General features: G+C 38.7%; 1 protein-coding gene across 6 annotated transcripts; it reads left to right on the top strand.

Annotated features, from left to right (window-relative positions):
* On the top strand, positions 1-24,376 carry TRA2B (transformer 2 beta homolog). Of its 6 annotated transcripts, XM_026073141.1 has the most exons (10): positions 11-119; positions 7,202-7,479; positions 7,735-7,868; positions 12,463-12,625; positions 13,859-14,047; positions 15,792-15,907; positions 17,177-17,260; positions 22,132-22,194; positions 22,999-23,072; positions 23,964-24,376. In XM_026073141.1, exons 4-10 carry the CDS (start codon positions 12,593-12,595, stop codon positions 23,972-23,974), a joined length of 570 nt encoding a protein of 189 aa, XP_025928926.1. In that variant the 5' UTR covers positions 11-119; positions 7,202-7,479; positions 7,735-7,868; positions 12,463-12,592; the 3' UTR covers positions 23,975-24,376. The 6 variants fall into 6 exon arrangements, with proteins under 6 accessions (XP_025928910.1, XP_025928918.1, XP_025928926.1 ...); XM_026073125.1 differs by lacking the exon at positions 7,202-7,479 and having other exon boundaries at positions 1-119; XM_026073151.1 differs by lacking the exon at positions 11-119 and adding an exon at positions 129-411 and having other exon boundaries at positions 7,202-7,868.
* The last annotated feature ends 1,627 nt before the right edge of the window (positions 24,377-26,003 follow it).

Raw genomic sequence — 26,003 nt, forward strand, 5'->3', positions numbered from 1 at the left:
GCGTCACTTCCTGTGCGGACAGCGTTCGCGCCGGGGACGGTCGGGTCGGGGCAGCGGTTGCTGGGAGCCTGTGAGGAGGGACGATGAGCGACAGCGGGGAGCAGAACTACGGCGAGCGGGTAATACACGGAGCCTGAGTGTGCAGCCCGGCCGGGCCTCACGTCGCCCTTCTTCGGGCGGTGCGGCCGCTCCCGGTGTCCCCGTTCTGCGGCCCTGTGCGGAGAGGGCAGTTGAGCAGCTAAAGGAGGGACCGCCGCAGCGCGGCGTGCGAGGAAACCTCGGCGAAGCCTGCGGGGAGGCCAAGCTGGGCTGGGTTTTGGCGCGGGAAAATGGCCGCCGGCCCGGTCGTGAAAGGAAATGGGGGCGCGGGGCGAGGACGCTCTAGCTGCCCGCCCGCCCGCGCGCTCCATGGTGAGTCTTCCCGACGCCATCTTGGGCTGGTGACCAGGCGCTCCGGGAGAGGGACAAAATGGCCGAGAGCGGCCGAGTTGCGCGTCCCGGGACCCGTGGCCGTGCCCCCCGCAGCGCGGAGGCCAGGCTCTCCCTCGGCCTAGCGCGGCTGTATAGCACGTCCGCAACAGGCTGTTACATTTGTCGTGCCACGAGGGTGGTCGGGCTCTGGGAGGCCCGCGAGGAAGCAGAGTCCCTGGCTGCTTTCTGTGTCCTGGTGGTGGGGCCGGGCGGTCGCCGCCAATTTTTAAGGCGGCTCTGCCAGGCGGGCGGGGAGAAAGCGCCCTGCTCCCCCGTTGTCCCGCCCCCCGCCCCGTGTGCTCCTGATCGCCTCCCGCCAGGCTCTTGGCCCACGTCCGCTCCCGCCGCCCCTGTTTAGGTCTGCGGGCTCCGGACGTGTGATCGGGGGCGTCGCGAGCTCCTCCGAGCTCGCCGTGGGGTGAGAGGAGGCTGCTCTGCGGCTATCTAGGCTGGTGGCGTGGTGACCGTCCGTACTTCTGCTGTCTTTGTAGCCTGTGTCCTGTATCCCTTAGCCTTGTGACTTAACAGAATAGAAAGGGACAATGCGAAAAGGTAGTAGTTGTATCCTTCATTGTACTCTCTCCAAAACTGCATTGCAATTTGCTTTTGGTGAATTACTTAATAAGCTGAACTCTGACTTGCTGCTCTTTGTGCTTGCTTGTAAAATATTAATTTTGCTTACTGATGGAGTTGCAGCTTTGCATCCACGTGGCTTGGTCTCTAACTTAATTTAAATGTGACTGCAGTAGTTGGATAGTAAACCTCAGTGAACTCTCATAGTGCTAAGGCAGTATTTTCTATGCTTGCATTGTGAAACTTGCAATACAGTAGAAGGTATCTTTAAACAAGCTACTGCAAAATATTACTGGCTGGGTGAATTTCACTAAAGTTGCAGATCACTTGCAACAGTTCACATTGGAGTTTAATCTGTACTTCAAAAGTACATGTAGTTGGTTGGGGGGTGGGGGGTTTTTGGGGGGGTAGGGAAACAGCGTTGTTTTCCTTTTGGGATCTTTTGCTGCCACAAAGAAGTGCAATACAGGAATCAATCAGTATTGTATTTTGTTCTATTTTCAACATAAGTCTAACTTCTTAACTTATTGCAGCATCAGAGGGAGTTGTTTAGATGATTGGTAGTTTAGATTTTAAACTTGCCCTGGAGATTTCAGAAAACTTTTTTTTAAAGCGAATTTAATAATGCTGGGCAGGAAATGGTATTCTTGCAATGCCTCTCTTTGGTTAATATGGGTTTTCATATTCGGATTTACTCTAATAAGCATTATTAGTATGTGAGTGTTTCTTCTTCAAGGCAGGTTAGAAATGTTAGAAAAAGCTGATCTCCTGGAAGGTAAAAATGGTAGATGATTTTGAACAATGAAAGACAGGGACTAAAGAATAGACTTCTACGCCCCTTTCCCCCCATCATTGTTTTTCACTAATGTTTTCATATTACAACCAGTAGCTTTTCTGCAATGGAGTATTGCTTCTGACTTGCTCAAATGGATTACTGCATGTTAGTTAAATATGAGAACTAATTACTACAGTGCAAGTCAGATTGAAAACCAATTTAAGATGATAGCTTAATTTTAGAAGGTAGGTTACCCTGACAAACTGTACTATCTTTATTTAGCATGAATGGAAATGTTAAAAAATATTGTTGTGAAGTCTTTTTGAAACAATTGGTGAAGGGTGTGATAGGACAGCAGTTGCTGTGCTGTTGTGCTTTTTCCCCATGCCCATTTTTCTATTTTATCTCTTCTGGACTTCTTAAAAAAATAAATCATGTTCAGGCAATCTCTACTGTAAAGAAGGCTTAAGATGAGTTATGTCCCATTAGAGCTTGTTCAGAAGAATAACATTATTTCTATGTAAATGAACTTTTGTGACTCACTTATAGGTAAGTCCTGCATGATATATATGCTTGTAAAAGTAAAAAGTACAATAATTTAGCTTCAAGCCTACTGTTGTAGACTAGATCAGACATTGGCTTTTCTAATGCTATGCCAGTGTTACTTACAGATATCCTTTGCTTGCTTAAGGCTTGTATTTTACCAAATCATTGGCTTTCTACTTCTTCAAGCTGGGCTCTGAAGTCTCCACTTCACAAAGTAGGAACGTTGTTTGGATAAATAATCTAGGATATGGCTTTACAGCTGGCTGTTAAACTGTTCCAAGCCRATGCTGCCAACAAGAATTACTCTTCTGAAATTGTGTTCCTGCTCCTTCCCTTCTACCAGTGCTAGTGGCTGTAGTCAGGTCAGATCTGGGAACTGAATCAGCTGAAATTTATTTCCTGATTCAATTTCCAGCTGCATTGGTTCACAGACTTGACTGACTGTATAGCCACATGAGCCTTAGGGTCAGTGGAGAAGAACTACTCTGTGCTGGTGGAAGTAGTGGGACTTGCTATCTCAGTGGCAACTGAAACTTAAATTGGTTTATGTCATGACTATCCTAATATTGATTCCTTGTCAAATTGTTTCATGTACCTTATGCTTCATAGTGATATGAAACTCTGAAATCTTTTTTTTAAATTGAAGAGATGATAAATGATTAAATGTTACCAGTATTTCAGATGTTTGACTTCTGACAGCATGCGGTGAGACAGATTGCCGCTTTCTTCCAAGTCACTTCTATTTTGTATTCTTTCATGGAAATTTTGTTCACTCCTGAGATGCATGTGCAGTTTGTGCACAGAAGGCTTGGAAAGAAAGCTGGTTAGGAAAAGTCTTGCTTCCTTTATTCTCTGAATATTTGGAACCTCCAAATAGTGAGTTAGCTAATATTGACTATGATTACTTGGTATGTGTCTGATCAGGGTAAAAAAAAGTTTAATCTGATAGCCAGATTTCTCTTTTTACTGTCAAAATACCTTGAATGGTTATAGATTACTTAAAAGGTAAAGTCAGTGTTTTTGAGAATATTATATCATCTCTCAGAAATAAATTGTGGAAGAAGTTCTAAGGAAGCAGTCTGAGATGGTCAGAAACGATCGAATAGCTTGCTGCCACCAAAAGTATGGGTCATTCTCCTTTCTTCTCCTTCACTGTCTGGCACTTGATCTGACCTCTTGGTGATTCAGTACTCTAAGCCACCCGAAAATCATTTGCTTTTTGTTGTTGGATTAGTTTCCTCCTAGCTTAGTGTACTGAGGTCAGCTAACTGAGGTCAGAGTGAATGGCAGACATAGTGGAAGGAAGCTAGGTTTTGGTGCTGTTGAACTGTTAGATCAAGAGCTCAGCCTTTTAAATCAGTCTCTTTTTTGTGTGTGTGCTCTTTGGAAGCTGTTGACTAAATTGAAATATTTAGGCTTTGGTTAGAATCTTTTGGAAAGAAAATGTTACATCTCTGAATTTACCTTGTGTTAGTACCTTCATTGTTTTATAAATTTGCTTTAACAAGGTCTTGGAAGGAAAATGCTAGAAGTGAGTATGTTCTGCAAGCTGCTGCAGGCTGCTTTCCCTCTTGATAGGGGATTCCCAGCCCCCACCAGTGATGTGGTGATGGGGTGGCTTCAGAGTGGGTCAGGATCAATTCACTGAACCGCTGGAAAACAAATGTGGGAACAGAGGTAGAAGCTGTTATTTCTCTGGATTCGGCAGTAAAGAGGTTGAAGGAGTGTGCAGTTTGCAAATCTGTTAAAGGTGTAATTGTGCTGTCAGATTTGGTGAAACAATGTGACGCTCCACCTTTTGGAAAGCAGGTGGAAATACATAAGTTTATAGGGATTTAGTATAAATAATACTAAAATTTTGCTTGACTGGCTATATTTTAAATTGTTAAATAACTTAAATTATTACTTATTATAATTAATTCCTGTGAGGAAAAACTGGATCTCTGAAGTACAAAAAGCACATGATCCTAGCTTACATACATTATAGCTGCTTCTGTCAATGGAAGTTTTCTTAAACTACTGTGTCCCCAGAATAGTTCTGCTTTTGTGATATTCCGTACTGTCAGAGTAGATGAATGTAGCAATCTTTATGAATGTACTTAGAGGTGTAAAAAACCAAAAAGCCTCAACAGAATTACATGTCATTTGATTATGTTTGAAGTATGTTTGAAGGATAATTCAGAAACCACAACTTAAGGTCTTCCCCTCCATCATGTATTATTGGCATTCAAGTGGAAATAGGTAGGATTTGTAGGTACAGATCAAGTGACCTGGTGCCTTTTAAAATCTGCGGTTCAGAAATTCAAGGTTAGAAAAATGGTTATTTTGGAATGATTATTTGGAGTGGTTATTTGGGAATCTGGAAGTGTTTAAAATTTAACAGTGAACACAGCCTTGATCTGCTTACCTGCAATGTTTAAAAATAGGTAGGAGAAACAAGCTAGTTTTTCCTCTATCTCTGTTCTTCCATGTGTCATGAGCAAGGAGCTTGCTTCATCTTATTTAGCAAAAGGTAGAAAAAGAGAACGTTGTATTAAGAATAAGAAAAGCAGATAGCAGAAACTGTCAAATTTAAGTGARCTATGGGGGGGAATGGCTTGTGTAAACCCTCAACAGGAGATGGTATAATGGGGCATAAACTAAGTTTGGAGTTCTGCTGGCTAGTGATGTTTGAAAAGCCCTAATTTAGGTAGGGAGAATTCCCTTAGGTGAGGAAGGGTAATAGCTTTTCAATTCTAGAGATTATTACCAGTCTTAGTAATACCTTGAGCAGATGAGGTGCAATTAGTTCCTCTGAGACTTGGAACAAGAAAGAAGTGACATAATACTGTAAAATATGGTCAAGTTAAGTTTAAGCTTTGGAAGAGGATGATCCAGGAAAAATGTTGTAGGTTTAAAAACAGCAAAATGTTGTGAAATCCAAAGAAGCTATATGAAAATAAACCAGTTGCCTAATTTTCGGATGTAGTTATCATGCAGTTGTCTTCAGGTTTTTATTTTTTGTAGGCTTCCATCAGTATAAAAGAGCAAAGATCATCCTAAAAGTGTGTCAAATAGATGAAGACTTAGATCATTTGCTTATTCTAGTGCCACTTCTATAATTTCTTCAAAGCCTAGTGTTTCTAAAAACTAAGGTCGGGGAGGGGGGTGCAATGGCTTTGGAGTATGTTTCTGGGCAAGGTCTTCCTCCCTGCTGCTTCCTTCCCACTCCCAAAGCATCATACATTCTTTCTGTTTTCTTCAATATTAGATATTCTGTCTCTGGACCTTACTCCTTCTGTTTAGACTGAATTTGTCAAGAGTATAATGTTTTAGGAATTAAGTATTTTTCTCAAATAYAGAACAGCCTTAGTTTTGGTTTTATCATTCCTTCAAATCTTGTTTTTTATAAAGTCTAAAAATATTTTGAAATACTACTTGTGGTTAAATTAATATATGAGACTTCAGAACTCATCTCAGGATTTTTATAATATAGTAATGAGCTTAGGATAAATTTGGTATTTGTGACAAATTAGTTCTCAGTACTTGCACTACTTTGCAGGTGTAGTAATGAGGTGTTTATAGTTTAATGGAACTGATCACACATTTTGACAAAGAATATGGCCATGACCAACTTTGTTTTATTTCTGTGGCTCTCAGTATTAATTGAAAATCTGCTTCATCCTGCAAGTACTTTCTCCTCCTCCTCCTCCCCCAGGTGTATATGGCGGGCAATTGTAAATAGCTAGACTTCATTCTGAATGGTATAGAAGTGGTTCAAGCAAAACTAAAATTTGATTTAGCAAATAGATTTTTAAATGTTTGGTACTTTTTCTATTAGTGGTACTATTGGTACTCTTTCTATTAGTGAGAATTTCAAAAGAGGTTGTATTCAAATTCTAAGAAACATTACCTAGATAAATAGTTTTGAACAAATTCTGCTACTCTGTTTAGTGAGCATTGTCAAGACTTGACCCACGATTTAGAACTTAGTCTCTTTCTAAAGAGATATGGCCAAATAGGTGAGATTTTTGCTAAATTTTAAATTTCCTCTAATATCTTGATGTAAATAATACCTTCCGGTGTGTTCAAACTAAAAGTTGAAGCCATGTGACTGAATTTAGCATTGTATTGATTAAAAATACAAAAATTGAAAGGGATAGTTAGGTTATGTCATTACCAAAATAGATTACAAGTAAATAATAAAGGAGATGGGATGCTTTTCCAGAGCAATACTTGTGTTTACAGAAATACACAGAAATAAAATGTGTTACAGAAAATACAGTTCTGTATTTTCATTCTGTGGAAAATCATATTTTACTTGGAAGTGTGAACCCTGCATGTGTAATCACACTTGTGCAGGCAAAGTAGATGTGAGTTTTAAAACTAGGCCTTCTAAACTGTGAGAACGTCCCAAAACAGTAACGCAATCATAAGTCAATGAATGAAAACTACTCTGTGCTTTCTGCATTCAAAAAGCACATCAGTTAGCCTCTGACCATAGCAGGGACTTATTTTACCAAGTCATTTCTTGCTGATTTTGTCTTAAGTATGTGGCTGATGAATTACAAAATACTTGAATTTCTTAATGCCAGCACTGATGAGTAAGTCTTTAGTTGGTCCATTGTACACTTGATATTAAATGTAGGCATAAATAGTGAATTCAGTTACTTAGTACTAAGTTAAATTGAATTGACTGAATCTGTTTATAAAATTGTAGGAAAGTCGGTAGATTCAATTCTTGAACTGCATATATAGTCAAAGTCCACAAAACTTTTTTTTTCTAGTTTCAGTTTTGGCACTAGATTTTATCCTGGAGTTTTTAAATATTCTTCATCCTGTTCTTTTTCTATTAAGGTTAATGTTGAAGAAGGAAAATGCGGAAGTCGCCATTTGACAAGTTTTATAAATGAGAATTATTTGAAGCTCAGGAATAAGTGAAGCTGAAATTTGAAAAAAAAGAAAGTGAATGCATGCTAATTATCAGACCAGAAGTCCCACTTATAGAATATTGAGCAATTTGTGTGAAGTGGGGAAGATGAAAGAAGTCAGAATTTGAAACGGAAGAATGAAGAAAAGGAATAAAAATGAAGTTAAGATAAGAAGTAATCTGGAATCTGAAAGCACTACGCTAAGTAATTACTAGTCTGTTTATGTGTCCCTGTATATTTTGCTAAACATGCATGCATTATCTGTTTAATAGCAAAACTATATGCAGGGTAAAGAAGTGTCTACCAGGGAAAAACTTCTTAAAAATCTAGGCAGTTCTAATTCCAACTGCCCGGACACATAGATATGATTTTTTACCATTTATTTCACTGGAGCTTGTTTACAGACTTTAGGTAAACCAGAAATTGTGTACAAATTAGGCTTTCAATATCTGCGTGCAGGAATCCCGTTCTGCTTCCAGAAGCGGAAGTGCTCATGGGTCTGGCAAGTCGGGGAGGCACACTCCTGCAAGATCTCGATCTAAGGAGGACTCAAGGCGTTCCAGGTCAAAATCTAGATCCAGGTCTGAATCCAGGTGAGTTTACTTCTTTTACCTCTTCCTCCTCTTCGCAAGTCAGATGTCTTTGGATTATTATGGCAGAGATGAACTGAAGTCTAATTTAGCCCATTCTGTTGCCGAAGGTAATTGGTGATCTATGAACATTGAATACAAAGGGGCACATGTGGTTTCTGTATTGAAAAGCTGAATCGTCAAGTTAGGTCGTCTTTTTGAGGACTTTTTTTGAGAAGTTGTGTGCTACATAGGCTTGCATCTTTACTGATATAGTTTGTAGGAGACCTGCCTTTTAAGTTTAAGCCTTAAAATAATGGCTGGTTTCTTGGGTATGAAGCGTTAGGTGCTCTAGATCTTTCTGTGCATTAAAAGAAACTAGTGCATCCACAGATTTCTCCTTTACAGGCCACGGTAATGTTACGGATTTTTTTACTGCAAGCAATAATGTTTTCAAAGTAGTAGCTCGTATATTTCTGCCAAAAAAAGAGGCAATAGACATGAATGTGAATTGCAACAGACCTCTTTCTTACCTTTAAAATATATATTCATCTGAAAATTAATAGACTGAAAAACTGGAGCATTTTCCTGTGCTCAAAAGTTGTGGAGAAAGTAGCTTTTTGTATTTGTTACAAGGCAACACAAATGGACACTATGAAAATGCATTTTTGACTGTATTAACAGTCCTTTTATTTATCTGCCAAATAAGCTGTACATACAGGATTCTTCTACAGAATACTTCTTGAAAGTGTTAAGGAACTTCACACTGAGCAATAAGCTATGCTCATAGTCTAAAAATAAGATAATCAACAAACATCATTGTGCTAGCCACTTAACATTGAATTTACTAGATATGTCCTCTAAGAGGTGCATGCTTAGTATCTATTTAAAAAGAGTGAATGGAAAGGCAACAAAACCTGTAAATGGGTGAATGACGTCGTTTGTATTAAGAACCTAGATAGTTCAGTGCTGACTAAACAAGGAAATGAGTGTTCCTTTGCTCATTTGTAAGCATTCAGAGGAAGAAAAAAAATCAGATTTCAGTAGTGGGTTTTCCTGTTGAGCTGTTCACAATATGTTTTTGTGTATAAACACTGAATTAGGCTTACCAAAATAAGGCTAGGATCAGGGTGGGGGACAGAGGACAACTTTGAAAGACATTATTCCTTTAGCAATAACCCATGATAGAAAATACTATCAAGTACTGTGTTTTGGTCTGCTTGCAAGATTAGAATTAATCTACCAGGAGCCAGGGAGCGTATCACAAATGTAGCCTGACTGCATGTTGAGATGAGAGCTGATACAGATTATTCCACCTTCTCTGGCCACCTCTGCACACCTGGTTTTCCTTTAGGTGAAAACTGGGTGCAGTGGCAGGGACACAGCTGCAAGATATTCCAGTTGATCCTGCAGTCAGTATTGCAGGCTCAGAGTACAGCAGTGCTGCAGTTTGGGGAGCTAATGAAGTTAAGCATAACTATGTACAGTATGAAGGGCTTTTTATGAGAAGGTAAATAGTTGGGAGTTTTGACAGAGGAATGGGCATGTTTTTTCCTCTGTACTTCAGGCTCAGTCATAATTGTCAAGTTATGCACTTAATTCCTATAGTAGAAGAATGAAAATGTCAAACTAAATACTTGGTATTTTTATTTTAAAAAATATAATTTAAAATAATTTATATTATTTAATGATTCTAATTTAAATATTTATAATAAATATTGCTTTACTTGGTATGAAACTGGAGTGACCTAAGGGAACTGCTAGTAGTGAGAGATGCATGGGATAGTTCAAGAGGACTAAAACCTTGCTCAAAGCAGTCAGCTCTGGGCTCAGACCATGTTGCTTTATGCAGCTGGCTTTTGAAAACCTCTAACGATGGAGACTACACAACCTCTTTGGGCAGCCTTTTGCTTTCTAAAACCACAAGCATGTCAGGGCCTAGCCCAGCATGTTCTAGGCACCTTAATTCATAATCTCCAGGGTTTTAATTCTCTTCTTTTAAAGCCTTGTGTTTCACTCACAAAATACCCAGGTTATTATGTAAGAATGCGGACACAGGTTGTATACAATGCTGAAAGAAGCAAACACAAGATCTGGAAATCCAAAGTCCTGGCACTGTAGTATATATTTTTTAAACAAACTGGGTAAACTGCTAGCTCTTACAAGAAATTGCCCTTTAAATAATATCCTTGCAGCTGCAGGTTCAGTGGTTTTCTTGATGAACAGCAGGAAAAGCTTATGACTGCCATGGTTTCCTGAGCATCTAACAGCCATCCTGAAAATGCCTATGGCTGAAAATACTGGAAGTATATTGCAGTTAGAATGGATTCATTAGTGATTTTGAGTAGAATTGTAGTCTTGTGTCGAGGCACACATTTAGAATCAACATACTTAGGTCTGTTTTCAGTGCCGTCACACGTTTGGATGTGATCATGAGCAGGTCGTGTAAATCTTGGTCGTGTAAATTATGGAGAAGTAATGTTGTGAGAACTTTCATATTTCTTGGTGGTTTCTGTTGCAAATGCATTTTTGGGTCACTAGTATTATAAATTTTGATTTGGGAACAGATCTGTGTCCTTTTATATTTATCAGTTGGAGCTTGGGCATATTTGATTAAGAAATTCAAAGCTGCTTTTTATTGAAGCTTCCTCAGTAGTATAGGGGAAACCCTCTGCAAGCATTTTTTTGTTATTACTTTTTTTTTTTTTTTTTTGGCTGGTTCTGTATGTTCTTAAAGTCTAAACACTTTTCAACAGAGGAATAGGGTTTTCACCTGTGGTGGTTTGGCAGCAAAGGAGAGCAACAGGAGTAACACTCAGCATTTAAGGTACCATATATAAGCAATGCCTGTTTGAAATAAGTATTGTTCTTTCAGATAGCAGTTTGTCTAGTTTAAGTGTTCAGTTCTTGTTCTTTGGGATGGATACATTTTAAAACCTGGAACATCAGTTCTGTGTTTGTCTTCAGATGAGCTTTTTCAAAGGATAAAATGTGGCCATATGCAGGTGCTGAGCTTCATATATGTTTGGCATTTCATTGTCTTTCTGCACTGCCTTTCCTGCCTCATTTGGGAGTTCAATCACTTTCTTCTCCTTTCTGTTGCCAAAAATCATAAGGCTTGTTCTTTCTAAATACATTGTTATAGGTAAGTGTTGTAATGAGATGAGTTGAACAGGAGTTAGTCTCTCTTCCTAAAACACGTGTATATGCTTCCAGTTGAGGAAGACGGGACTAGCTGGCTCACTCCTGAAAGGGCTGGAGACGTAATTTTTTAAGGAGGCTTTCAACTTGAATATGTCATGCAGTTTGGCAGTCTGGTGGACACCTAGTGAGAAATCCTGACAACAGGAGCTATTAAATACTCAGGAGAGTAAAAACCAGTTCAGGTTAAGAACTTCCATCATGCCAGTGTAGCAGTTGGTTACTCTGAAACATGATTCTGCAGTGATAGTAGCTTCTAATCTCAGTAATACTTGTTCCCTTGTCCTTCTACTTTGCAGAGGCTATTTAAGGCACCAGTGAGAGTCTGAAGGCTAACAATTTGTGACTAAGAGCATTTCCCCCCCTGCCCCCCTCCCCAAATATTGCATTGTTAAATGCACTTCTTAGCCTTGCAGTAATTGTCTTTGTAAATGTTGTGTAGCATGCAAGTTGTTCAGTGAGCGTGAGCAGCAGGCAAAGTCAGGAATGTTACTACATTGTAAGTGTTCTACCTGCTCAGCTTCTCAACTAAGGATCAACTGTATTTTGAAGGGCTGAAGACTTAGTGGAAGTAATTGAAGTGTTTCATGACCTCGTCTCCACAGACCTAGTGCTGTCGGGAAAACATTTCTGGAACCCTTCTGAAGAGAAGTAGGCTGAAATTATCGAGCTGTTGCACCTTTGCCTAAATACACTACAAGTCTGAATGTGTAAAACTAGCTTACACATGCAGCTGATGTTAAGTAACTGTTGAAATACCGGAATGTGGATAAACCTACTACCACTTTGTTATAAAGGTTTAATCTCTTGAATGCTGATGAACTCTGTTTTGGAGATATTTCGCAAGCTTCTGTGCTTTAAGTTATGTACTACATAAAAAGTATATTTGTCTTTCAGTTTCATTAAGAGCTGTGTTATTCTGAGTGCTAGAATAAGCACCTCTGCAATCATGGATGTTCTATATGAAGACACACTTACAATTTATTCCTGTTCCCTTTCTCTGCTAGGACTTTGAGATAGCCACCGCAGCTATTTTATTTTTGCTTAAATGCTACTGTAAATGCTGTGATTATTCTAAGCGTATGCTGTTTCAAGCCCAGATAACCTTATTAGAGAAAATTAGAAACTATTGGGGAGTTAAAAGCTAATTATAATGAAAGTTGAGGTTCCTTCCCCCCCCCCTTTTTTTTCTTTTTTCATTAATAGAAATGCTCTGAGAGCATCTGCAGTAATCTAACTGTAAAGGTGACTGATAAAAATTGGTTACCTTTGTCTTCTGGAATACAACTTAATCAGGTGGTACTGCAAGTTCTTAGAAAATGGTTTGGGCTTTTGTTTTTGAATGTCTGACTTTTTTTGCTTTTTTTGAAAGGTTCAAAAAACCTGTAGCTTTATTTATTGTAAATCCTTCTTGCAGATCTAGATCGAGGAGAAGTTCTCGTAGACACTACACAAGATCACGCTCTCGTTCCCGCTCTCATAGGAGATCCAGAAGTAGGTCTTACAGTCGGGATTATCGGCGACGACACAGTCACAGCCATTCACCCATGTCTACTCGCAGACGTCATATTGGAAACAGGGTAGGTCTGTTACAAAAGTAGGTGATTAATCCCTAGTCTTGAATGCATCTTAAAATTGCTAAATTCAGTCATCAGGGTTTTCCAGAAAAACATTCTGCTCTTAAGAAATTAAGTCATTTATCTCAACTTTTAATTGCAAAGTAAAACTACTTTCCTGGTAAACTAGTGAATGGTAGTAAAATGCAGTTACAGAAGACATGTATCCTTATTCTGAAAATCTTTCTGTAAACTTAAGAACCTGTATGCGGTTTGACTGTTTTTCATCTCCTGTGCTTTGTTGGTATAGCAGAATAAGTATTAAGTTTGACTCTTCAGGTACTGAATTGATCCTATTTAATTTTATAGCTTGAAAAACAAAATTGGGGAACTTTATTTTTATCTACTACAGTAAACCTTAAGAAAGCTCTAGTAGGAAAATTAAGGTCTATTTACCTATTTAAAAATACTTTAAAATTAAGTTCTATTTATGGTTGAGATTGTCATTTTGGTTTTGATATACCTTGGATCTCCATTAATTAGCAATGTCTGTAGAATTTAAGATTGGGGGGGGGTGGGAGAGGGGAGGTGGGGGTTGTTTTGTGTTTGGGGTTTTTGTGTGGGTTGTGTGGTTTTTGTTATTGTTTTGTGTGTGGGTGGCTTTTGTTTGTTTGTTTTTCCCCCCAAATGCCTTTAGAAAGGAGGGAGAAATGTTTATTGTTCCTTGATTAGGAAGACTAGAAAATTAAAACATTTAATAAAGACACCACCAAGACAGATTTTAACTAAATGAATGCATGCAAGCCAACTTTTAGCTGCTTACAGCTGCGGGTGACAAAGCAGCATGGATCACTTAAGTTGGGGAGGGGAGAGTGATAAATAATACAAATGAAGAGGTGATCTAGGCCCATCCATCATGTGCAACAGTCACCAGCTAGTGTGGGAAAAGTGTGGTGTGTGGGTGTGGTTTTTATTTTTTTTTATTTTGTATGTATATTATAAAAATAAATAGCATACCCTTTTTGTTCTGTCGCTATAGTTGCTACAGTATGCTAAGAAATGAAAGGTATTTCTGTGAAAGGAGGTTGTATATCTGTATATTTTTCTCATAAAAGTGTCTACTTGCAAATTAAACTAACAAATTGCTGCAGTGTGTTTTTTTATTCTGTCTTGAATTGTTGGCGGACTCAAATTTGTGAAACATTTTTTGTATTGCAAATTAAGCAATTTTATTCTAATAGATATCTCTTTCTTTAGGCAAATCCTGACCCAAACTGTTGTCTTGGTGTGTTTGGATTGAGTCTGTACACCACAGAAAGGGATCTGAGAGAAGTTTTCTCCAAGTATGGTCCAATTGCTGATGTTTCCATTGTGTATGATCAGCAGTCTCGGCGTTCAAGAGGATTTGCATTTGTGTACTTTGAAAACGTCGAGGATGCTAAGGAAGTAGGTTGGAGTAGAGAAAGAATGTCTTTATTTACTGTGTTTTCAGTTGCTGGGATGTAACAGGATGTAGCCTGGGAAGCTCACTGTTCAACCTTTGAAACGGTATAAGAATCTTTTTGTATTCATCCCTTTTAAATGTTTGACGTAATCATAATGCAAACTAATGCTAAGCGAACTTCTGTCACCTGAAAAGGAAGGATCTACTTATCTAAGCATTATTTCAAGTAGTGTGTCGATAGCAGATGTAGTTTTTCTTGTGTGCAAAGGGATCACTTGCAGAAACATTTTTTGTTTTCCCGGTTACTTTTACTTAAAATTCCTCTCTTCACTGATAACTTTCACTGTGGTGATAGTGCACATGGATAAATTGTGGGATTCTTTGAGATTAAAAAAGTGCCCTTTGTCAGCAGTTTCTCCAGATTCCTAAATCTGGGTGGAAAGCAAATACATAGAACATGGTAGAGGCTGTCTTGAAAACTGTGTTCAAGAACACATGTTCCAGGCCACTACTTTCTCTTCCCTGCCTTCTCAGGGCCTAAAATGTCTTCAGCACCTTACCATAAACTTCAGAATCTTAATTCAAGTGATCAAAGTCTACTGTGTACCAGAGGAAAAAGTGTAAGGGCATGGACACCGGTCCCTGTGCAGGCTGAGTTGTTGTATAATTCACCAAAGCAAACTTCAGCCTAGCCATAGTGCAAACTATGTCAACAGGAAGAAGAAAATAGAGACACTGGTTCCCTCCAGTTTAACTGTGAGATGAAAATTCCTTCCTAACCTCGTGTGTGGTGATCTTTTTAATGTTGAGCATGTTCAGAGTGCACCACACTGGTGTGCGAGTTTCTCACGTGCTCAAGTGCACTGTAGGAGCATCAGTGTGCATTCTGATGACTTCTGGTGCTTCAGAGAAGTCTGGGGGGGNTTTTCTGAAAGGCCAGGCAAAATACTTCAGTGCCAGTGTCTCTGCAAGTGATTTTTGGAAACACTAAAGCATCAGATAAATTTAAATAATATCAATACTGCATAAGAAGTTTGGGGATTTTGTGTTTACAAGTAAAATGGAGTGAACAGGGAAGGGAACTCACTAGCCGTAGAATTCGGCACTTGAGCCTGCTCTTGAAAGACATTGGGCTGATGGGTTGTAATCAGGCTTACATTCTGCATGAATTCAGTCTCTTATGAACTGCAATGTCTTTTATCAAATTTGGCATGAAGGCCTGTTAGGTTGAAGCTTTGTATGTAGGTCCTGCTACCTGGCAGAAAAAACAATGGCTTTTTTTCTTGATATGCATTTTATTTATGATTCAAATATGATCACAGCCAAGGTCACAGTARAATTTGAGGATGTATTTGAGGAAAAAACTTAGTTGACATACAGCACTAATCTGATAACTTATAAATGTTGTGCTTCATGTTCCGTGGAGTAGTTATACCTCCCCTCGTATGCACAGGTGTCTCTTATCGTGTAAGATACAGACTTATTAAAATTACTGTTTAAATCATGTTCCTTTCAGGCATTTCATACTATATAAGTCATATTTTAAACACTTACTGAAGCTTACTTCCGGTTGTCCTAGAAATCCTTGAAGTGCAAGTTCAGTGTTATGTACCAGGCATAAGTGAAATTTAGACTTGAATCTTAATTGAGCGATTTTAAGACTTAGTATTTGAGACAGTGGTTAGAAACTTTTGTTGGTATTAAAGTTTAAACCTACAGCTGATTGTGTTTTATCACTCTGCATAGGCTAAAGAACGTGCCAATGGAATGGAGCTGGATGGAAGAAGGATCCGGGTAGACTTCTCCATAACAAAAAGACCTCACACACCTACCCCTGGTATCTACATGGGAAGACCCACTTAGTAAGTGACCTGATTTTTTGTAACAGTAAGGGATAAGATTCATACAGTGTGCTGTATTTTATTCATATTGTTCAGCATCCCCCCCAAGAGTCCTGCTTCTGTGTGCTTTTCATTTTTTAACAGGCTTATACTTTAATGCGCTGTTCTGAAAGCCAGCCTGTATGTGTAGTTTGGTATTTAGGCCTAAAATGAATATATTTCCTTACTTCTGAATTGTATGCTCCAATGTGGACATTTCAGTACTGGGAACTAAAATACAAAAATCACTGTTGATGCCTAATTATGTTTAAAAAAAAAACAACACTCTCAGATGACTTTTAGGTCACTTAGGCACACTTAGGTGTGCTAACACTGATGTGGTTATCTAGCAAAGTTTCAGAAAGTTACAAACTTGACTGATTAAGGAGGCTCTGCAAATTAAAAAAAACAAACAAAAACTACATATGTGGACAACTGTCAGTAGTAATGCTTATCTTTCCAGTCCTTTAAATAGCAGGTTCATTTATATAGTACTTGTCAGTGACTGATCCAGGGTCAGTGAGCAGAAGCCCGTGTTCATTGCTTATGCTGCCCAGACATGAATTGTCTAAACATTTAAAGTTTACAGTGAGAATTTCAGATGTTTTCTAAATGATACTAAGTTGCTTATGATTAATGGGTGGTCTCCTATGTGCCTTCAAACATTAATGGCTTTGTAAGCCATAGTTTTTAGGAAGAACAGAGTACAATAGCAAATACTAGTTGTGCAGCTTTGTGTCTGTTTTCCCTATCCAAAGAGTATAYGTTTAGTTTAAAGTTAACAAGAATGTGAATTGTTTTCCCAAGTTTAAAAGCTTTCAACTGATGGTACTGGTGATGGTGTACCTGATTTAATACTGAGGTTGTAAGTTACTCTTTTAATGGGGAAATTCTTCCAAAAGGAGCTTTGAGAGTTAAAAGTGAATGAAAGGTTGGCACAGAATGGAATTCCTCTTGTGTCTGCAATATCAAAAGGTTAAGAGCTTTCAGACCAAGGAGGAAAGCTGATAGTTGTTTTAAAGTTCAAGCACTTTAAAAAGCAATGATTTAAGCATTGATGGGGAAGGAGGAGTGCTCATGCAGTCACTTCAACTGTGAGGATGGGTGGTAATAATGCTAACACTCCCACTTACCTGATGATACAGTTTGCTATAATGTGTGCTTTCTGACTTTATGCCTACTGTGAAGCACTATGGACAATATGTAGTGTTTTATATTTTATTAAATGTAATTCTGTTTTACTGTTTGTAGTGGCAGCTCACGACGACGAGATTACTATGACAGAGGGTATGATAGAGGATATGATGATCGTGACTATTACAGCAGATCATACAGGTGAACCAACACTTGTAATACTAGCCTGCTTCTTAAACTGTGCTTTTTCACCTCCACTTCTACCTATCTAAGTGTTGCCAGTTTATCTTAGAGATGTATTTTAGAATGTTCTTTTACTCACTCTTGTTCTGGAATCTTACTACAAAATCTTTATCAAAATAACTGCTCAATACAAATCCATGTGCTGGCGAGGCTGATAAATACTTTGAATGGAATATTTAATTGTGGTCTGAGTTGATTCATAATGCTTTTTTAGTCTGTATTAAATTTTGGAAAACGAAGTACATTCTTTATACTGTCATACTAAATTTTCATTGGTTCATCTCTATTAGCAATAAAGCGGTGGGAACAGAGGTGCAGACCTAATGCTTGAATTTGTCTTATAATGCCAAATTGTATTTGGAGTGGAATCAGATTGTAGAGAGTAGGAGATACCAGTGGTTGCCAATATCCCTTATTAATAACTGTGGCCTCTCAACTATTGCCAGAAATGAGGAATCAGAAATTGAAAGACTAAACTTGTCTGTACTGGGCACTTATGTGAAAAGGCTTTTTTAACATACTGGTAACTTAATTGTATATAAAGTAAACAGTGTTACAAAACCACACACAAAGCTTAATTGTCCAGTAACAAAGTAGCTAAATTGTTGCATGGAGCTGGAAAGGGGATTACCTTCCACTGGGCAGTGTGTCAGTTAACTCCTTGGCACCCATAACTGGGATTTCCTTGTCATGATGCCTGATGAACAACACCTGCATAAGCTAGTAGTAGGAAATCACAAGTTTAAATGGAAAAACTAGAGGAGAAACTGAAAAACCATGCTTCTTAGTAGACTTAACAGATTCTGCTGTAAGGTATGTGCAGAGTTTAATTCTGAGTTGCGGCTAGCATTTCTTAGAATCTGGCAGAGTCCAGGTCTCTTCAGTATACAAGGACAAAGCTGCAGTGTTCAATAGACCTTAACCATCCTGCCAAATTTCTGTCTGATTTAAGGGGGGAGGGGCGGGAGTGATGGTATTTTACATTCTAGAAGGTCATAGYTAATTGTTTCTAAACATCTTCCACCTTGTTATTAGATAAGCATGAATGAGAAAATACTGCGAGCAGACATTTTTCCAGAGAGGGTTTACAGCAGTAAAATAGTTTGACTCGTGTGTCAGAATGATAAGGGGTGACTGAATCTCACCACAAAATCTAGCTTTCTGCTTAACCAGGATAATGAGGAAGCCCCCTCTTAATGCTGTCCAGCAGTCACTGTTTCCTGAAGTGATTTGTGTGTTCACAAGCTGTCGTAATCTGGTAGTTTAAATTTTGCTTTTCATGCATAGAGATGCTTATCTTAAACTAATCTAGTTTCATCCTCCCTTTTAAGTATGTATTCAGTCTTTCTTTTAAAAAAAAAAAGAAAAAAGAGAGAGATGAAAGTGCATATCAGTCTGCTTCTGTTACACTAAAACAGATTTCGGTGCATCAAATAACATTTTCTGTTTTAACTTTACTCAAACTTCTCTTATTTGGGGTAGGAGGGACTTAACTTTTCCATTGTTCTGGTTTTCTGTAGCAGTTTCCACTTAAACTATTTTCTTCTCAGACATAAAAGATTCAGTACTGCTTCTGTTATTCCTGTGTCTTCTGGATTGACATTTGCCTGATCCTCTGTCAGGTTTGACCTGTTTGTTCTTTTTGGAAATTCACGCCTCCTATTCCTGTCTGTCTTCAATCTACACTTTTGTGTTCAACACCACAGTAGTTAACTTCAGAAAAGACACGAGCTGTGAATGTTTAATGTTAAGACTGCCAGCAGCTCCTGCCCCTTGTAAAATGCATTTGTCTGGGACACTGTTCAGTTAGGTGTAAGGGTAACAGACTTAATCTTTTCTATCTATAATTACTAAATGTGTATATGGTTGCAGAATCATATAGTACTTCCTGAGCTGTTTTCCTGGCTTTAATGCATCYGCACTGGGTGGATATATTGTTGCCTAATGTGATATGGGAAGTACATGAATTGAAGTTGCATTATCACCTTGTAGCTCAGGGATGAATATAAATGCTAAATACTGTGATATTAGTTAGCTTTCAGGGTACTTTTCTGTTACTTTCTAAATACAAAGGAAAAAAAAATCTTCTGTGTATTTTATTGATACTCATATGGTCATTGTCAGGATGTGATGCCAGCTCTCTTCTCCTTTTCTGTTTCCTACTACCTTTAGTCTTTCTCTTTCCCAGGCTGTTGCCATTGCTTCCCATCTGCTTTTCCCACTTTATCATTGACTGGTAAACTAAGTGCCTTACTTCTACAAAGCTTCTAGTGCTGCAGGATGGGAGTGAAGGTGCTCCTGATAAATTACAGTGGATACAGGAGACAAAAATGTCCTACTTCTTTCTGGGACACAGTCTTTAGAGAAGGTATTCTAACTAAAATCTTAAGTTGAGACTGGATATGCAAGAACCAAGATGTGTTGGTTTTCATCTTGCCCACAATTGTATGTGGGCTTTTATAGTGACAGTAAGAGGGAGATGTGACCCAAAAGCAGCTCCCTGACTAAATTTCCAGTTCGTTTCAGAGCACACAGTACAACATTTCCAGGACAGTTACCATAGCCTCTTCTCACCTCTTCTTGTAAAGATAAGAAAGTCACATCTAGTAGGTAAATTGATTGAAGGTGTTTGTCAAAGGTTTGGAAACTGAAAAGTCTTGTAACATAGTGTGTCGGGCAGTCTGTGAAGCGGTGCTACTTGTGTTTTCCCATCTTCCGTTTTGTTTTGCTTGTGGTTCTAATGTAGGCCTGTCAAATGGAGGGGGCATATATAAGGACCAGCAAAAGATTTGGGGCTGTGCAGTGTTTGGTAAGACTTTCTTCTGTTGCTTCTTTATGGAAGAGGTTTCCTTCTCTCGTAGTGGGTAGGTCAGGGTGTACTGGTTGTCCTTCTTGAAATCTGTTATTGCTTTTGTGTTCTTAAAATGTGCTTTAAAATTCCTGTATATAAGGAATTTCCTTGTTTAAGTTATGATGTGTGTAAGTCTTCACTTAAATGTTACTTTTGTCCTTCCTGATGGTGAATTGTAACTCAGATCTTTGTAAGACATTATCAGAAGCTGGAAGTTGTTTCAGCTCTGTTTGCACTAGTGAGAATAGTTGCAAAGACTGTGATAGTGACTGGACATAAAGAAGAATCCGTGGATTAGAAAAGGAAAAACAGACTAGTAAGAAGTGATGTGAGAAGATGAACCACTACTTCAGTTAGTGGAGCAGTTTGCATAGTAGCATATCAGAATTAAGGACCATGCTTCGGTTCAGCTCTTCCAGATGGTCAGGCTCTAGGCAATGTTCTGACTTTCCTGCACACTCTCCTAAGTTTGTTATGTGGATTAGGGCTTTAGGATAGAAATACTAAGAGTATTGACAGTTCCAGGGAGGTTGTTTTCCATTCCCTTACTTTAAAAGGGGGGGCTTCAAGCCCTTCAAAGATGCAGTAGAACACTGCATCCTAGTCCACCGCTCTAGAAAATAGTAACAATTACTTGCATTTTTCCTTTCTTGCCTTCCGTGCAATAAAGCCTTAAGGAAAATAAAAGTTCAGATGGGAATTGTCAGGTTAAAACTTAATTTCTCCATATTGCCATGGAATGTTTATTTTTGTCTGGAAAAGAGTGGCTGTAAACAGGATAATCTGAATTTACATGCAGGGTATCTACCTAAAGGAGAAGACTTAAAAAACAAACAAACAAACAAAAAAAACCCCACTGCCTTTCTGATCAACAAGTCCCCTTTTTCCTTCATATGATTGCAGCCCTTGAGAACTGCTGCAAGAGAGCTATAGTAGTCACCTATACTCAGTAATTCAAACTTAATTCAGTCTTCTCCCTGTAACACTGACTGCAAAAGCTCCTGGCAACAAATAATAAATTCKACAAGGATGGGCAGTGATCACTTCAACTTACTCTCTTAAGTATTTGGGCACTTTGGGCAGGCTCTGAATCCCAGCCTTGAAACTTTTTAGGTTAGCGGTGAGATGGCCTCCTGTGTCTCACAAGTAAGTGCTGTGATAAGCTGTGTTTAAAAAAAACAGAGGAAAGTAGACAAACAGCAGTCTAGCAACTACATGGCTAAGCAGAACCCGGTAAATTGTTGTAGGCATGTTGTATAATGAAATATCTAGGGAGGAGATTCTTACTATACTCTTTCTTCTGTACTTCAGCTGTTCCCATTCTTTATTCTTTTAGAGCAAAGCCCTTGACCTGCACCTTGACAATTTAGTACGTGGAAGTGCCAGACTAGCTGCTGGATACTGTTAAAATGTTGTAATCAACTGTTTCAGTTCTAAACAGCTTTTCTATAAGGACAAGTTGTACCACTCTTGTTCTAAAGATGCTCTTTAGATGGTCACTAAGTGTTAAAACATAAGGGTGTTTTTCCTGCCTCAGCCACAGAATCTACATGCTCATGTTTCCTCAGGACGGTGAACTTACCTTGATACTTTAAAAGGGGGGGGGGGGGGGGGGAAGCTTGCCTCAAGTGTGTAAGCATCTGAGAACGAAAACAGTCTTTGAAGTGAAGGCTATGGACCAATCGCAGATTGCTGCTCTTTGGAGAGTATGACATTGTAAAATGCAATACTGATCAACTGGAATATGAATTCTCTAACTGCTTCTTGATGCTGTGTTTAAGCCAACTTCTTCCAAGAAGATGTAAAACTAACTGTAATGAGAAAGTAAGTTAATGTTATCCAGTGTAGGAACTAGATGGTTTCTTGTCTCTGAATCATTTTCTTATGCTTGATGATGCATTTTGTTCGTATGATTTTATTATTTTTTGTTACTTTATTTTGAAAATTTTTTAAAGTCAGAATTCTTTTGTCTTCACAGAGGGGGCGGAGGAGGTGGAGGAGGAGGGTGGAGAGCTGTCCAAGACAGGGATCAGTTTTACAGGTATGATGGGAAAGGTTTCAATTTCTGGACAACAGTGGAAGTATTTCTGTATGTGGTTATGAGCATTTAATGAAACAGGTCTAGGATATCTTCAGATACGTTAACAGAAATGGGGTGGGTGCTGAATATATGCAGCTCTTCAGCGAGCAGTGTGATTCACCTTAAGGCTCCCTCATTATGTAAAGGTGTGAGGTTAGTATAGGGACAGATTAATGCAGCTTTGCACAAGGAAAACCTGTGGTTGTGGTGGTGGGGGGGTTCCCTCAAGAAGTTAATATGCTGAATGTGTGGGGGTGGGTTGGGGGGAGGTTGAATTACTATTAAGGGAAACTTTAGTGGAACTAGACAAGGAAAACAAAACTTGGAGTGCCTAGATGGGAGGGGATTCCTAGGGCTTGGGGRATGGGTTTGGATGTAGCAGAGTGCTGTTCAGATCAACTCTCCATCTGAGAATAAATATCTAAATTCAGAGTTAAGGTAAGACTTCATTTATTCTGCTTGCTTGGGATGCTGTTGACTTTAACCTTCATGTAGTCAAATTGAATGCAAGAGCTTATTTCTTTTACTAGTCCAAAGTAATATTACTGTGACTAGTTGCTCATGAAAAGAATATTAAGAAAATTCAAATGTTTTCCTTGTTATCCAGTAGAAATATTATCAGCTCTTTATGTGCTCTGCTAGCTTTCGCGAGTGTACTCGTTGATACCAGGATTGGGATAGAGAGAGGTATCCATATAAAGCTGCTGCCACTTGTCTGCTATAGGCATTAACAAAGAAAATGATTGTGTTTGTCCTCTTTCACAGGAGAAGATCGCCATCCCCATACTACAGCCGAGGGGGCTACAGATCTCGATCCAGATCTCGGTCCTATTCACCTCGTGAGTAATCTTATCTTAGAGCTAGCAAATAAAAAGTAAACTTTTTCTTTGTCTGAAGTTCTTCCTTGAACTTTTGTCTGCATTAAAAACTATTCTGACTTCAGGGGGAGGGGAGGGTGTTTTTAACAACAGTTTCCTTTAATGTGTTTCTCTGAGCAAATGGCTACCTTGAGGACAGAGCAGCAAGTTTGCAAAAACTAAACTAGGTAGTGTCACTTTAAAAGTTTGAAGCTATATCTCTCTTGGGAACTAAGTTACAACAGCACTTTTTATAGCATGTTGACAGTGTGCTTAAGTCTAAGACCGCAATATCAAATTGTCAAGCTCTGCATGTTCTAGTGCTGGAAGTAAATTTCCCAACTTTAACTTGCTAAAGAGGAGGCTAACTTAATCTGAGGTCCATACAGTACTACTTTTTCCAAATTGCTTATCTGCATAGAATATAAAGCTGTATTTTGATAGCAAAAGTTAATGAAGTGCAAAGTACAACATTCATAATGTATTTCCTTTGTAATGGTTACATGGTTTAAAGCTATTTGTATAATGGATAGGTGGTATTCTCATGTTTATTCTGTGTGTTCAAATGAAAACAAGTGCAACTGCTTTTGCTGATAAATAGAGAAACCAACCTCGGCCACTGGCAGAAAGTTAGAATGTAAATTCTTTTCTTCATATGCTGAAGTATCAGCCCTGTGCATATGAGATGTCTTGGGGTTTTTCTACACAAAGGAACTTACTGGTAGAATTGTACTGTTGCATTTTGTTGTAGACAAGTCATTAGGCTCTTGAATTTGTTGTTGCAGGTTTGAGGTATATCAGTGAATTCACACAACTTTTAAAATCTGTCAATACTTGGAAATCTAATAGGTGTGTATATCTTTTTTCTTTCAGGTCGCTATTAAAGCATGACATGTAGAGGAATTTCTAGCTGCAGCCTTTGAGTTGAAATTGCAAGTTTGTGGACAATATTTTTATTGTCTCTTCTGTTTAAAAACAAGTGAACAGTGCCTAGTGAATAGGTGACTTTTACACCTTTTATGAAGACTACTCTTTCTGTGATGTTAAATGCTGTTTCATTCTGCATATTTGTGTAGTTTGGTGCTTTGTTTCAATTTGTGTTTTGAAGAGTATGTTTTGCATGTATTTTTTTAGTCTCCATTTTGACTCCTGAAAGGTTTCTATTGTAAAAACAAACTTCAGTTAGTTTTTTTTCTACTGATTCCAAGGTATTCTGAAGATCAAAACCTGTGTAAAACACTTTCAAAAAGTTGAAAAAAATAAAAAAATTTTTTTTTCCTACTTTACCTTTGCCAAGTATAAATGTGGGTTGTAAAAGTTCTACAACACTACCTTTTTACACAGTATTCCAGAAGGCATAGCATGAAGCCCAGAAATAAAATTCACACAAATTAACTTTGTATTGCTGTGATTTTGGTAATTGTTTTATAAATGTAGTGCCTTCAGGTATAGTAACCCAGTGTTTGGAGACATCCATATGTAACTTGTACGGTAGCAGGAACAAGAAACATCATTCAGCAATACTGGAGCAAGACTAAACTCTTGGTAATGTTGTGCAGGCTTGTGGTGTTTGAGATTTATGAGCTTTAACACATTGCATCACCTGACTAAGGTGGGGAGAGCTTAGAAGTGGGAGAGGACTTCATTTAGGTATCCACACGCTTACAGAAGGCAACAAAATAACACTTAGGCTACTTGCTTTTTTCTTATTTCCTCAAACAAACCCTTCTTTTTAAAAAGTACATCTTTCTCTGCATACATGAGTAAAATGCTGAAGGCAATAAACCTCTGTGGTTGCCCTATAACTTAATAGCAGTCAAAGGATCCTGTGGCAAGCATTTTCACGGCTTAACCTTGCCTGCAAAGCACCTTGTTTTGGACCTGCTTTAGCTGCACAGAGAGAAGACTAACAACATCAATATGCCATAATATTGCTAAGAAAAGTTCTTGCAGACCGTGACTACTGTGTTGTAATCCATGCCTCTTTTTACTCTGTGAATGTAAGAACTGACAACAGGATTTTAGCAGTAGGTATGTTTAACAGCAATCAGGAGTAATATCTTCTCCCTATCCAACTTTGTCTTCCCATTTAAACTTTCATCTGACCCTGTGGAGCTTGTAGGACTTTGCCTGTTTTCATGTTCAGTCATTTATCCATTACAACTCAGTCACTGTGCGTGTTCCCTGTTCAGTGCAACTTTCTTTCTGTTCTAGGGCTGTGTTGCTGCATTTTGCATTATTAGCATGCAGATAAATTCTTCCCCAAGCAGCCTGGAATCACTGAGTAGAACTGACCTTTCCCCCTTTGTGTATGGTGGGGGATCTGTTAATTCTTTTACCACATTCTGTTAGTCATGATCTTATACTTCCTTTGACTCATTAAAGAGGATTTGACAAATGTAGACTCAAGAACATGTGTCCTCTGGCGAGCAACTTCAGATTTTAGGAAAATCAGTATTTCACAATCTGTGGTGCTGTTCCTGGCAGCTGAGTTCATCTAATGGCTTTTTGCTGCCAAAAGAGAGAGGGCTTGCATCCTTCCTACTCCTGCCCTCACCTCATTATACCTGCTGTGGTACCTATCAGATCCATGCAAGGATGGATCCATGTGCTGTGAGAGCCACATGAGCTTCTCTTGCTGGGTTAGCATCTGCCTTTCTGCAAATGAAAGCAGGTCGTAGAGAAGTCCAGTGACTGCTAGTACCAATGTCAGTTAAGCTGGAAGAACATGGGCCAAGAGAGGACTTTTTTTGTCAGGTTGTTAAATTGGTTCACTGAGTGCTGTGGAACTGTATTATGTATGAAAGGAAGTTTTTCTTCAGCAAAGAGTACAGAAGGCAACTGCAATATGTTGATGCAGGTCATACAATATGTCTTCATTATGTAACATGATTATAGAATAAGAAGCTAAAT

This window comes from Apteryx rowi, unplaced genomic scaffold (assembly GCF_003343035.1).
Source record: "Apteryx rowi isolate R43461 unplaced genomic scaffold, aptRow1 scaffold_1096, whole genome shotgun sequence".
NCBI lineage: Eukaryota > Metazoa > Chordata > Aves > Apterygiformes > Apterygidae > Apteryx > Apteryx rowi.